At 33.8% G+C, this 15,575-nt stretch overlaps 1 protein-coding gene across 1 annotated transcript in view; it reads left to right on the forward strand.

Moving 5' to 3' along the window:
* The window catches only part of LOC136037515 (transient receptor potential protein-like), a 90,936-nt gene that overhangs the window by 9,628 nt on the left and 65,733 nt on the right, over positions 1-15,575 (forward strand). The window contains exons 2-3 of the mRNA XM_065720239.1: positions 1,016-1,197; positions 2,510-2,654. Coding sequence (XP_065576311.1) covers positions 1,037-1,197; positions 2,510-2,654 — 306 coding nt within the window. The 5' untranslated portion in view covers positions 1,016-1,036. The remainder of the gene's footprint in view (positions 1-1,015; positions 1,198-2,509; positions 2,655-15,575) is intronic.

Here is a 15,575-nt window from a genome sequence, read left to right on the forward strand (position 1 = left end):
TATATATATATATATATATATATATATATATATATATATATATATATATATATATATATATATATATATATATATATATATATATATATATATATATATATATGTAATTGTACAATTATATATATAAGTATAATGATTATAATTATTATTTAAATATAACTTAATAATTTCAATCGATCTTGTCAAGAATCAAATGACCATCAGTTTTTGTTCAAATTGCGATGTTGAAGGATTGCTTCTTTGTTAGTAGAGAAAAGCCTGGAAAGGTGCGATAAGGCACCAAAACTGTATCATATACCAGCGTTACATAATAGGTGTAAGATTATTATTTATATTTTTAGATTTTGTATCTTTTACGGATCCAAGAACTGAAAGTTTTGTTCAAGTAAATGAAATCTGTTTAGAAAAATTAAAGAAAAGGATATTTTCCTAAAAGAATAATTAGTACTCAGTTAGCTCAGAAAAGTAAACATTTACAGTATTGTTATTTGTAGTATGTTTTCATACTATACATTACATTATTGTATGTTTACTTATGATAACTAACATAATGCACTGACTTGTATTCCCGTATTCCTTCATTCCGTGGTTTCCAGCTGTCTTCAGCAGATATTTAATATTATAATATTTCTGCAACAAAAAATACGCTTTGTGCAACTCATTTCTTAATGATTTAATATATATATATATATATATATATATATATATATATATATATATATATATATATATATATATATGACTCTCCTTCTAATTTATCTAAAGTTTCCACGTTATGAAAATTTTGGTAAAATATTTGAAACGCAACAAAATTCGAAAATATCGGCTAAATAATTTTTTCAAGTATTAGAACAAGAAATAGATATTAAATATCAGATACATTTGCATATGTCACAAAAAAATGGAAATAAAGCACACTTTACAAATGGAAGTATAGGAGAGTAGTCTACACCTTCCTTTGGTCAGATTCCGTGCAACCCTGATCATCACTCATGTATTATTATGATCTTTACAGGTGCAATATACAATTAAGAACATGAAGGCGACCGAGTCCAAAGAGTTCCTTGTAGGAAGTGGAGATGGGGTCAGCATTACTGCTTCTGAGGTAATGGGGCCACCAGTCGAAGCAATTCTGACTAATGAAGAAAAGAGGTTCCTACTATTTGTGGAAAGAGGGGACGTAGCAGGTTGTCGGGAGTAAGTTTTGCGTTTATCACCTCCAAATTCTTTCCATTTTAGTCATTATGCTGTTGATACCGGACGGGTATTGTATTTGACTGAACATAGTCTTGTGTTTCTAAATATTCCAATTTGCCAAGCTACATTGTGGTGTTTAAGGTCTTCAATTTATGAAATGTATGGAGGGTCAAAATATTTTCCCCAAAAATCAAGTGTTTGGCGACTATTCTGTTTTTTTTTTCACAGGAAATTCTCAAAAAAGACGTTTTTCAACAAAAATATCTAATAAAAAAAATGTATTTTCGAAATCTAGAGGGAGCAACTACCCACCCCTCCGATTGACAGGCTCCTATGATTTTTCACAAGAGAAGATGTAGCATGCTGACCACAAGTCTTGAGCTGACCACCAATAAATCCTTTGTATGGTATTTTAGCCATTATGCTATTCAATGTAACCGAGTGCTATATGTGACTGAACATAGCCATTGCATAAAAAATTTGTTTCTAAATATTTGAATTTGCTCAAGTTTAATAGTAATAAATAGGGGCTGCAGTTCACACAAAAATAGGGATTGGGAATGTGTACTTTTTTAAATATTGGGTGGTAATGCTGTTGTTTCTTTTAAGATTTTTTCAATAAAATGCCCCTAAAAAGGATTTTCAAAATCTAAAAGAGGGAGGGGAACACTAATTTTCCCCCAATCGACGCCTGGGGATATCTCTCGTTATGACAAGACTTTGACCGGAGACTAAGTCCATTGCAACACCAGTAAAATTTATTTTTACTAGTGGATAAAAGAGGTTCCTTCTTTTTGCTGAAAGGGGGAGTGGTATAGCAGACTGTCAAGAGTAAATTTGGTGTGAATCACCACAGAATGCATTCTATTTCACCACGTTTTTCCATCCAAAGTGTTATGGTATTCTGTTTGAGGAAAAGAGTGTAATTGTTTTGTTGGAGTTCATAGTAATATTCTGCCAAAACTCCAACTGGAGGATAGTGCCCAAGGTGGATTTGAACAAGTGGGAGATAGGAGTTTCTCTGTCATTATCCATAACAGCGTAAACTCCTAAGTGTACTCTCCTTTTCTCACTAACATGAAAACCTTACGTCCTCTTTGGTGTAATCTTCCGAGAATACAAATTTATTGAGCCTATTTATGGCACTTGCCCGTTGGCCAAGTGCCAAATAGCGATCGCAAAATTTAATTGCAGCTTATAATTTAAAGCAGTGTGCTGCAGTTAAACAAACATTGAAAATTTTTCCGAAAAATTATAAATTTATTTTTGAAGGTCAAAATGAAGTGTCTCTTAACCTTATTATATTTCCTAGATTATTAAAGGAGATGAAAGACCAGCCGGATAAGCTGAGCATAAACTGCACAGACCCACTTGGAAGAAGCTCATTGGTTATTGCCATAGAGAATGAAAACTTTGAATTGATGGAAGTTCTTTTGGAATTCGGAATTCAAGTTCAGGTAAAAACGAAAGAGTTTCAGTAAACCAATATCACACGTAGAGTAACAAATATTGCTATGTTTTTGAGTTTTAACAAGGAAGATATCAGAAACTCTACAGTAATCTAAGCTTGGCTTTTCATGAAAAAAGAAGACAAACAAATTAGAGCCTCTTCCATTGGATCTTTAAAATAACTTATTTGTAAATTTAGCTTATTGACTGGGGGGTAAAATAGTAAAATAGTAATTTTACTATTTGTAAAATTAACTATGACTGGGGGGGGGATAAAGGTTGCAAGCTCCAACCTTCTCGTTTGTACTAAAATCTTTCAACACTAAACATTTGCAAGCAGATCAATTTAGTTTCACAGTTTTAACGCTACTCATTTATAAGTTACATTCTTTTTAAAGCACTCTTTTTTGAAAATAGTGAAAAAATGAACATTTATGAACAATTTTTGTTTATATGTTTTTATTCATATGTTTTTGTTCATTGTAATTTTTGTTCAATGTATTGTTTCGTATTCTCCAATGTCTTATACAATTCTTGAACGTTCCTGAAACGAATCATGGGTTATTATCAGATGCGATAATCTAGGGTATCTTGAGTCTAGAGAAGTGAGATTTCAGCTTCTGGATTATGAGGTTTTTGTAGGATTTAGTTCCCAGCTCATCAACCTCAAACAACTGTGAAGAAAAAGAACAATGATTTCAATCTAATCAATATTTTTCGTTTTCAGTAAAGTACAATGACAATCGTGCCGTTGTGTGATGTTCGGGGGGATAGCAACGTCAAACTTATATTTAGTAAAAATATCTTGACATAAGATTTCAATTTTTCAAAAATCAAACCTTTCAATTTAATTAATATTTTAAGTTTTCATTCAATTTCAAGCAACAATCGAACCTTTTCATGAGCTTGAGGGGGGGGGGCATCACACTTATTTGTGATGAAAACATTGTTGACGTTGTTGTCCGTTTTAGGTATCATTTTTTAGCTTGGTTTATTTTGCTTGTTTTAAGTTTTTAATTTATTCTCTATTTTCCATAGGGAAGCTTTTTTTTAATTTAATCATACCTAAATGTCATGTGTTAGTTTTTCTGTAATTGATTTACTAAGGGATTTCACAGAAGTGCAAAAAAGAAGCATTTTATGGTAAAAGCTTCTTGATGTTAAATTAAAAAAAAAAATTGTTCAAAGAAAATATCTTTTGTTCCAAAAATATTTGTTAATAACAACAACTATAATCTATATAGAGGTAAAATTTAGCTTTAATGTATGTTTACATTGAATATGCTGTCCCAATATGATTTCTCAGTAGATTTTTCACTGCTTCGAATGAAGCATAACCATAGTGCATCGGAAACAAATAAAATTTAAACCCCTTAGGACTTTTATATAAGCATTCTTCCCTAAGAATGAGCATGCTTTATGTTCATCTGTCCATACTGTCTCCTAGTAAAATAAGTAAAAAGGTCACTCCCCCTGTTGTCTGTGTTTTTTTTGTTGTTTTTTTTAAATCAACCAAGTTTTTTCGTGGTCGATGCTCAGTAGTTTTGAACTTAACAAATATATATAGAGAATTGATTGAAAATTAATCCATTTATGTATATATATTTTTTTTTATCAAAATTCTTTTTCCTAGAGTTTGGTTACTATTAGCGAGTCACTCTTCACTTATAGTTTGTTATTTTGAGCTGTTTGATATGGCCTTTCACTTTTATTTGAAGAGTTTGTGCCACTCCTGAAGGATTCCTTCAGGAATGCTACATGATTTCTTCTTAAAAATCATTAACCGTGACAGAAAAATAATTCCGCGAACAATTCGATTTAATGTCTTAATTGTAAAAGTATGCGGTCTGAAATATCATTTTTTTTCAAGTGTGCTTGCTTGTTATACTTGCTTACCAAATTTCAAGTGAATCTGGACTCACTTATTATGCTGGAGTTTCTAAGTTTTTCAAAAATACATCTCGTTAAAATCCATGAGCCCTTGTGTTTGGGCAGTCTCTCTTAAAGAATAGTGACAAAAAGTTAGACTCTAGCGTACAGGGCGAGGGTTGAGGATGGGGTAGCTTCCGTCATGTACGGAATAATTTCTCTTTTTTTAAGTTTTAATATCGCTTCTTAACTAATTTAATTTCTAAGACCACACTGCTTTTCCATCTACGAAAAAATTAAGCAAAGAAAAAACGGGTTTAATTTCGACTAAGCAGTGAACAAAAATAATATATAAAAACTATACATTAACTAAAAAAAAATACAAATACTCCGAATATTTCGGCCCCACGTTTAAAACAAAACTCCCACTGTTGGCAATAACTTTAGAACAAAACCAAAGCAAATATTTATAATGAAACCATGGGTTCCTTTCCTCTGCAGCAACCGGTTTATAAATGGGAATCTATTAAAAATGAAAATTATAATTACATGATCAAAAAAAAGAAGGTCACCCAGCCCCAGATCCAAAAAGAATCTTACAGGTTAATGAATAAAAGTTATGAATTATGATTATTTTTGCAGTGTTAATCCCCTTTTCCCAAAATCAGACAAATTTTATCAGACTTTTAGCTCATAATTGGTAAAATAGAGCTTAATGAAATTTATTTATTTGGAATCAACATCAAGCAGTTCGTTTCGTGGTGACGAACTGTACTAAGGACCGACCCGGCTCAATAGTAACCGAAACTCTAAAAAACTGAATTTTGATACCAATAGTTACATCAAAAGAATCGCATTTTAATGCTAATTTTAAATATACAAGTTTCATGGAGTTTAGTACTACCCATCAGAAGTTGCGAGCCTGAAAAATTTGCCTTATTTTAGAAAATAGGGGGAAACACCCCCTAAAAGTCATAGTCATAGTCATTTTATTGTTTTAAAAAGTAGAATTGTGACAAAGACTCGAACTTTAGCGTAAAGAGCGAGGCGTTGAGGAGGGGACAATCTCTTTTATATACGGAACAATTTCTGGTCGTTTCAAGTTTTAATGTTGCTCCTTACTTGCAGTTAAAAAAAAACCTGTTTTTTTAATTTAATAAAAAGTAAAATCTTTTGACTTTTGTTATCAAAATTCTATTTTTAGAGTTTCGACTACTTTTCAGTCGAATCACTCTTTACTTACAGTTCGTTAAGACAATCTCTTTGAAAATCGATGAAATGGGCCTTTGTCCACTTTTCAAGGACTATTGACCAATGTCTGATTTAAAATTCGATTTTCTTGCTGTTAGCAAACTTTCTAATATAAAAAAAAAACGGAAAAAACGACAAGCTCTAACTTTGCTAGAAACACGATAACTATTAAAGTTTATGAAGCAGATGTGATGCCACATTACTGACGCAGTTCCCGCCACCGAAAATAAAATGACAAGCTTAACCGTAATCACAATCAAAAATGTCTTATCAAAGGAGATGGCAGCAATTCTCCAGGAAAAATTCTCCTTTCTTTTTAAGCTCTCAATTTTTCTGTTTACTATTTTATGAAAATGTTTTGGAAATGGAGCCAGGGAGGTGTCTTACAAAATAAGTCTTTTTATATATAATCCTTCTTGAATTTAAAATTGCTACCTATTTGCTCGCTTGATCGAAAAGAGCTTTCCAATTGAAAGCAGAAACATTGCTTGGAGAAACGAAAGCTTGAAAAGAAAGCTTAAACATAAGATAGACAAGAATTACATGCAGCTTTCCAAAATATGATGTAATTTTTATTCATCCAGCCAGAGATATGCTTTCTTTAAAAACCTCGGTGTTTTGGTCCTTGCAATTTGCTCCCAATAAACTAAAACTCATAATATAAAAAAGGGGACAGAATCAGTGTTGGTACCGCAAGACAATAATGAAATATTCTAACACAGTAACTATGACACAATATAGAATTTTCCAACACTATAATGTGTCTATAGTATAACGAAATAGTAAAACATAATAAAACACATAAAACACATAATAAAACTATAATAAAACACTATAAATTTTGTCTTTATTTTCAATTTTCGATTTATATGCCTAGATTGCGTCTCGAAGGTGTGTTATTATAATATTAACAGGGGCGTAATTTGATATGGGACAGGGGGCGACTGCCTCTCCCAGACCTTAGTTTACCCCCCGTACCCCAGTTTGCCCCCCCCATCTGAAATTTATTTTCTTCAAAAATCTTGTAAAAATAAGATAAACCTGCATAATTCAAGCATCAATTGAAACAGATAAATTTTTTAGTACAAATTTAACTTTACACCACTAGAAGTTACTTTTATGTAATCAGTCAAACCAAGATTGAAATATCGTCAAACCAGTCAAACCAAGATTGAAATATCGTTTTTCACCTGTGTAACTTTGTGTCAATATTGTGATTATTTTCAAATGGTGAAAAAATAGTCTTGTTGCTAGGTAATGGTACTGGATCATATTAAGGAGTGATAAAGGTCTACTTTTTGTACATTGATAAGTTTATAAGGGTGTAAATGGCAGACCAAGCACAAGAGGCTGAGAAAATGCAAAGTGCCCAGTTTTTACAAGAAATTAATTTTAAACTAGATTTATTACCGGTGCTTTCGCAGAAAGTTAATGCGATTCCAGAACTTTCGGAAAGCATTGATGCCGTACATATTTAAGTAGCATTATTACACAGTTATCTAACAATGCCAAGACAAATGAAGAAATTAAAAGAGAGCTTGAAAATGTGAAATCAAACCTAGCAGTCACTTATGAACCAGCCAATCCACTCGAAGCAGAGCAGAAAAGAACGAATTTAATGATATGTAATTATACTTCTCAACACCTTGGCGATTATACTTTGAAGCAAGAAATAATGGAATTATTAAACCGTACTATGCTGATATATTGATAATCAGGGCCGATAGTTGTAAAGCTAAACTCGGTTGAAATCAGAGACTATATTTTAAGAAACAGCGCCGTATTAAGAAGGTTTGGTTTATCGGTGGCTTTGGATTACACAGCAGTGCGAAGGGAGGCCCGTAAACACTTAAAGGAAATTTTGACTCTTGTGCAAAATGACGCCATGCAAAGCTATGAGGTGACAAACTGTTTATCCAAGGCCGATTTTTCAGGTACGATGGAAATTCCATTGTCGACATTAAGCTTAATTTGAACCTATTTCAAAATCCAGGTCCACTCCTTAGTGATAGGCTCCCAAATAATCCCAATAATATTCCGATAAGGCTAGATAGTGATGCCAGTGATAGTGAGGTGGAGACATTGGTACCGTCGACCAGCACTCCTCAGGCAGTATCGAAAGCCAAAAGACCAGCTAGGGCTTTTTTTCAACCCTAATTACCTGCACCGACCAAGTAGTCGTAATGTGGCACCCAAAGGAAGTCGTTCGCCAAGAAAGAAGTTTAACGAAAGACGTCGTGGTGGTTTTCCACGTGATTTTTATGACAATAGACACCGAGGTGTGTTAACGGATATAAGTAACCACCGTCGTAAGTATTATCATGTTGCCTTTTCCCCGACCAAGACTAGTAACGAGCAACTCCAACTAAAGGCTAGTGATATTAACGTGCTGACAGAAAGCGTAGACACATAGGAAATAGAGGGCAATATGCTGCGTCTAGTGTCATGGAAAATACAAGGATTACGTGATAAGTTGACTTTTTCATATGACGATTTAATTTCGTTTGATGTGATTTCGCTTATCGAAACATGGAATGATTATTCTCCTAAATCACTTCTCCCCGGGTATTTGGTAGAACAGATCGTGCGTTATGTATCAAGAAATAATAGACATTATGGTGGTATTTTGGTTTTGATTAAAGCATCTGCTATTGCAGGTTATGAAAGATTTAATAATAGATCTGGAAACTTTCTTTGGCTGTGTATTTGTTTTAAATTTGGGACTCAATTAATTTTGGGTGTAGTGTATATACCTGCACAGAGTAGTTCGTATAATCGAGAAATTACTTGAGAAATTTTAGAAGAAGAATTACCGTTAATACAAGAAAGTTATAGAGATCCGGAGTGCGTGTTGAGGGGGGATTTTCATACTTATCCCGGCATGGAGGCTGAGATCCCAGATGCGCTGATCTATATGTCTTCTCTATATTTCTATATAGAGATATCTTCTCTATATAACTTCTCTATATTTCTCACAATTTTTATCGGCCTATTTTTGGTTTCAGTGTGTACCTTACTACTGAAGTTGTCAACCCCTTTAAACTTTCAAACTGGTACATCTCATGAAGGAATTTTTCTACAAAAAATGGATGACATATACTTTGATCAGCTCATCAAGAGCTATCGACTGCCGTCGAAAGAAATCTATCTGTCTTAGTTCAAAAGTCGACTTTTTTGTCGTAGGCCAAGTTTCTAACGTCATCACTTAGAAAGGAGCAATGGATAAACTCTAATTTCCTTAGCAATTAGAAAGCTTTTAAATTTTAAGAGGCACATCTGAAACCACTTCTCTACCGCAATCCCAAGTACGAAAAATCGAATGATAAACTCAGCTGAAATCACGAACAGAAATGGGTAGAAACAAAAGATGGGAGTACTTTCAGTCCCCACTTTTTTGTTTCTATAAATTTTTTTTATTTATCCCTCAAAGAAGATATATTGGCTGTGGGGCCAGGTAACAGCCGCATATATTTAACACTTATAGATTTTAGTCCATCCTCAATCTGAAACTGGTGCCTTCCCGCTTGCCTGCCAGAACGGAGCTTTCCGCTCGAAAGCAGAAACATGGTTTGATGAGACGAAAGCTTTACTGCATAAATTCAGATAGTTCTCTCTGGCATAGGATATAAAACTACAAGTCACTTCACACACTATAGACTCTGGCTTAAGGACAGGCAAAAACCATCCTTTTTGGCCCCAGGCAAGAGCTCTACGAAGCTTTCCAAAATGCTAAGTCATATTCATCAATCCGGCCTAAGGTCGACACTTTCAGTAAAAACCACAGAGGTTAGACCCTTACCACTTTCTAGGAATAAGCTGAAACCAGGGTGCTAGGAAAAAAAACATGACAAAACCAAAGTGTTGCTCTCGCAACACAATGAGCGGTATTTTGATTGCAGGAAATGAAAGGAGAAGTGAGATAATTATTGAATCGCTTGAATGAATTTGAAAGCACGGAAGATCAAAGTTTGAAATTGCCTAAATATCAAACAGTTCGTGGTAACGAACTGTAGTAAGCAGCGACCCGGCTCAATAGTAACCAAAACTCTAAAGAATTGAATTTTGATATCAATAGCTACATCAAAAGAATTGCATTTTAATGCTGATTTTAAATATATACGTTTCATCAAGTTTAGTCTTACCCATCAAAAGTTACGAGCCTGAGAAAATTTGCCTTATTTAGGAAAACAGGGGGAAACACCCCCTAAAAGTCGTAGGATCTTAACGAAAATGACACCATCAGATTCAGCGTATCAGAGAACCCTACTGTAGAAGTTTCAAGCTCCTATCTACAGAAATGTGGAATTTTGTATTTTTTGCCAGAAGACAAATCACGGGTGCGTGTCTATTTGTTTTTTTTTTTTCCCAGGGGTCATCGTATCGACCAGGTGGTCCTAGAATGTCGCAAGAGGGCTCATTCTAACGGAAATGAAAAGTTCTAGTGCCCTTTTTAAGTGACCAAAAATTGGAGGGCATCTAGGCCCCCTCCCACGCTCATATTTCCCAAAGTCAACGGATCAAAATTTTGAGATAGCCATTTTGTTCAGCATAGTCGAAAACCATAATAACTATGTCTTTGGGGATGACTTACTCCCCCACAATCCCTGGGGGAGGGGCTGCAAGTTACAAACTTTGACCAGTGTTTACATATAGTAATGGTTATTGGGAAGTGTACAGACGTTTTCAGGGGGATTTTATTTTGTTTGGGGGTGGGGCTGAGGAGAGGGGGCTATGTTGGAGGATCTTTCCTTTGAGGAATCTGTCATGGGGGAAGAAAAATTCAATGACAAGGGCGCAGGATTCTCTAGCATTACTATAAGAAAACAATGAAAAATAAACATGAAAACGTTTTTTCAAATGAAAGGAAGAAGTAGCATTGAAACTTAAAACGAACAGAGATTATTACGCATATGAGGGGTTCTAAAAATACTTTAGCATAAAGAGCGAGGTATTTAGGAGGAGGTAAATACCTTGCTCTTTATGCTAAAGTATTTTTAGTAATTTCAACTATTTATTCTACGGCCTTTCTGATTCAGGGTTCATTCTTAAAGAATTGGGACAAAAATTACGATTTAGTGTAAAGAGCGAGGTATTGACGACGAGGGTACAAACCCCCTCGTATACATAATAAAAATATAAGGTTATGAAAGTTTGTTACGTAAGTTAATTCTTAAGTTACGTATATTTTTTACTAATAAAAACGTTCGTTAAAAATTAAAAGTTCTAGTTGCCTTTTTAAGTAACCGAAAAATTGGAGGGCAACTAGGCCTCCTTCTCCACCCCTTATTTCTCAAAATCGTCTGATCAAAACTAAGAGAAAGCCATTTAGCCAAAAAAAGAATTAATATACAAATTTCATTTGAATAATTTATGTGCGGAGAGCCAAAACCAAACATGCATTAATTCAAAAACGTTCAGAAATTAAATAAAAAAAAAAACTAATTTTTTTTAGCTGAAAGTAAGGAGCGACATTAAAACTTAAAACGAACAGAAATTACTCCGTATATGAAATGAGTTGTCCCCTTCGCAATCCCTCGCTCTTTACGCTAAAGTTTGACTCATTGCCACAATTCTACTTTTTAAAACAATTAAAAGCTTTAGCGTAAAGAACGAGGGATTGCGGAGGGGACATCTCATTTCATATACGGAGTAATTTCTGTTCGTTTTAAGTTTTAATTTCGCTCCTTACTTTCAGCTAAAAAAAATTAGTTTTTTTTTTGATTTAATAAAGATAAAAGAAGAGAATATAATAGTTTAATAAAAAGGAAAAAAGAGTATGAGAATAAGAAGAAACTAGACATTGCTGATGATTTTAGAAAAAAAGATTTTAAGAAGTTCTGGGACCATATATGGAATGATAGTGGGAAAAGAAAAGTAAATACCAAGTTGTTCCGGAAGTTGATTCATGCCCTGACTACCTAAAAAATGTGGAAGGTGATTGTGTAGATCTTCAGGAGATAGCACACACCCCAGAGATGGTTATTTATCCTATGAGGGAGCACGATTGTGATTTAGTGGGTGATGGGTAAGATCAAGAGATTAAGTTAATATTTAAGAATTTAAAAGGTGGTTCTGCTGCAGGTGTTGATGGTATACCAATAAAATTATTTAAGAATTTTTTCCATTTTTGTGCTGATAATTGTTCTTCTTTGCAATAAGGTGTCAACTACAGAGTAATGGCCAAGCGTTTAATAGACATCATTGTTTATACTACTTTTTAAGAGAGGAAACCCGAAGGATCATGAGAATTGTATTTAATCGTGCTTGTCTCTGCGTTAAGTAAGGTATCGGAGAAAATGTTAGATATCAGGCCTTCCAATCGGTTAAATAAAAATAACATAATACATAAGGAACAAGGAGGTTTCCGGAGAGGATATGGGACGACAAATAGTGTGTTTGTGTGTTTGTTTTAAAGACATTAATAGATAAATATTGAAAGGGGAATACTTGTCTTTATTTGGGATTTTCGGACCTCCATAAGGCTTTAGACAGTGTCGATAGAGATTTATTGTAAGATAATATGCTAAGAATTGGCCATCCTCAATTATTTGTTAGCTTGATAGTGAGTATTTGCGTGAGTATAACCGTAGAAGCTGGTAACAAGTTTTCGTAGCTTTTTGATATTAAGCTGGCAGTAAAACAGGGCAAGACCCTTTCTCCTAAGATGTTAACATTTTTATAAATTATTTTGTTAACTTTCTAAAGAATAGATGGGCTCCAAAAGTTAGATTAAGGACTCAAAACTATCTCTTTAATTATTTGCAGATTATATTGCTTTGGTGGCTAATAGGCCGCAACATCTACAGGCGCTTTTGAATATCATAGAAGAATATTTGCAGATAAAAAAATTAAGGCTGATTCGAACAGTTCGTGGTAACGAATTCAAACAGTTCGTGGAAATGAACTGCAGTAAGGAGCGACCCGGCTCAATAGTAACCGAAACTCTAAAAAATAGAATTTTGATACCAATAGCTACATTAATAGAATCGCATTTTAATGCTAATTTTAAATGTATAAGTTTCCTCGAGATTTTTACGCATCATAAGTTACGAACCTGAGAATATTTGCCTTATTTTAGATAATAGGACAAAAACCCCCTTAAAAGTCATACAATCTTAACGAAAGTCACACCATCAGATTCAGCGTATCAGAAAACCCTAATGTAGAACTTTTAAGCTCCTATCTACAAAAATGTGGAATTTTGCATTTTTTGCCAGAAGACAGATCACGGATGCGTGTTAATTTGTTTTTTTGTTTATTGTTTTTTTTTTAAATGGTTAATCGTATTGACTCAGTGGTCCTAGAATGTCTCTAGAGGGCTCATTCTATCAGAAATCAAAAGTTTTAGTGCCCTTTTTAAGTGACGAAAAAATTGGAGAACACCTAGGCCCACTCCCACGCTCATTTTCTAACCAGATCAAAAGTAACCAGATCAATATTCTGAGATAGCAATTATATTCACCATAGTCAAAAAACCTATTAACCATGTCTTTGGGGCAGACTTACTCCCCCACAGTCCCCGTGGGAGGGGCTGCAAGTTATAAACTTCGACTAGTGTTAAGATATAGTAATGGTTATTGGGAAGTGTACAGACGTTTACACAGGGATTTTTTTGGTCTGGGGGGGGGGGAGAAGATGAATGGGGGTTACGTTGGAGGATTTTTCCATGGAGGAATTTCTCCTGGTGGAAGAGAATTTTAATGAAAGGGGCGCAGGATTTTCTAGCGTTATTAAGAAAAAAATAATGGAAAATAAATGTAAAAAGTTTTTTCAACTGAAAGTAAGGAGTAGCATTAAAACTTTAAAGGAACAGAAATTATTACGCATATGAGGGGTTCACCTCCTCGTAATACCTCGCTCTTTACGCTAAAGTATTTTTAGCAATTTCATCTATTTATTCTACGGCCTTTGTGATTCAGGGGTCATTCCTAAGGAATCGGGACAAAACTTAAGCTTTAGTGTAAAGAGCGAGGTGTTGACGAAGGGGTGAAACCCCTCATATACGTAATAGAAACAAACGAATATAGAAGTTCGCTACGTAAGTCAATTCGTAAGTTACGTGTATTTTTACTAATGAAATCGTTCGTAAAAAAATTAAATGTTCTAGTTGCCTTTTTAGTAATCAAAAAATTGGAGGGCAACTAGGCCTCCTCCCCCACTACTTTTTTCTCAGAATATTCTGATTAAAACTATGAGAAAGCTATTTAGCCAAGAAAATAATATGCAAATTTAGTTTTAATTATTTATGTGCGGAGAGTCAAAATCAAAACATGCATTAATTCAAAAACGTTCAGAAATTAAATAAAAAAAAGCAAGTTTTTTTTAACTGAAAGTGAGGAATAACATTAAAACTTAAAACGAACAGAAATTATTCCGGATAGTAAAGGGTTTGTCCCCTCCTCAACACCTCGCTCTTTACGCTAAAGTTTTTTTTATGTTTTTAAAAAGTAGAGTTGTGACAAAGAGTCAAACTTTAGCATAAAGAGTGAGGTGTTGAGGAGGGGACAACCCCTTTACGTTTTAAGTTTTAATGTCGCTTTTTACTTTCAGTTAAAAAAACTTGTTTTTTTTTTAATTCAATACTGAAAAGAGCAAAGTTATTATTTAAAAAAAAGGAGTGTATGTGGTGAAGAAAAGTATAGATTTAAATTTAATAATAAGGAACTAATTATAAGTAAAAGAATAAAATATTTAGGCTTTATCTTATCGGAAAATGGAAGTCTAAAGAGTCATGTTGATGAAATAATTAAGAGAGGTAGATTGGTCATGTCTGCAATTTTTAGAAACCTGACGATAATGGAGATTAAAAGCTTAAAAATGCAAAAATGAATATTTAATACAAAAATTTTACCCGTGATAGATTATGGAGCAGAGATATGGAGTGGAGAAACAGTGCAGCAACTGGAGTCCCTTCAGCTCCGGTATTATTGGTTCTGGTTGAAGTTAATTAAGAGTAAAGAAGATAGATTAGTAAGAACGGCATATGATCAGTTGTTGAAAAGTGGTGTAAAAACCTCGTGGCCATCCTAAAATAAGTCATTTCTAGAAAAAGTAGGAATGCCTTACTTATGGAATAATGGTCTTTGTTCTAGTTATGTACCAGCAAATTTAGAAAGCCTGGTACGATTTATCTTAGAGAATCAGGAAATTCAGCATTGGCAAGAGCTGGTTTTAGCTTTTACAACTGCACAACTTTACAATCAGCCAAAACCTAGTATTGTAGAGGTAATTTATTTTAAATTTTACTTATCGGCTATGATTATACGTCGTTGGTTTCAGCTTAGGGTGAATTGTCTTCCAATCAAGAACAGGCAAAAAATGTTCGACAAAAAAAAAATAGTTGTTCCTGATAGGCGGTATGTTTGTCCCCTTTGTAAAGATGAGGATCATTTTCCCCGGAAATGGCCGGTGGTCTTTGATTTACGGGAAAATTATTTACATGGAATTAATTTGATGCTTCCTTGTATTCTGCAAAATAATAACCCAGCCACAATATTACAAGTGGTAGTGTATATAGGTAAATCCTTAGCAAGAAGAAAAAGCTTATATGATTAATTTATTTTGTCGGTAGGTTAGGTATTTTGACATTTTTTATATTTTTGTGTGCATATAGCCCTTGGGCCTTTGAAATATACTTATCTATCTATCTTTCTATGGTACTACAGAGTATCTTTATATTACTTTTAAACTACTAAATAGTATCTTTACGGTATCAAACGGCTCATTTTTTAGTTTATACTGTCATTTTGGCTTGATTTGGAAAAACTGGCTCCAACTTTGCCCCCCCCCCTTCCCCAGAATTTTGACAA

This window comes from Artemia franciscana, chromosome 2 (assembly GCF_032884065.1).
Source record: "Artemia franciscana chromosome 2, ASM3288406v1, whole genome shotgun sequence".
In the NCBI taxonomy this organism is placed as follows: domain Eukaryota; kingdom Metazoa; phylum Arthropoda; class Branchiopoda; order Anostraca; family Artemiidae; genus Artemia; species Artemia franciscana.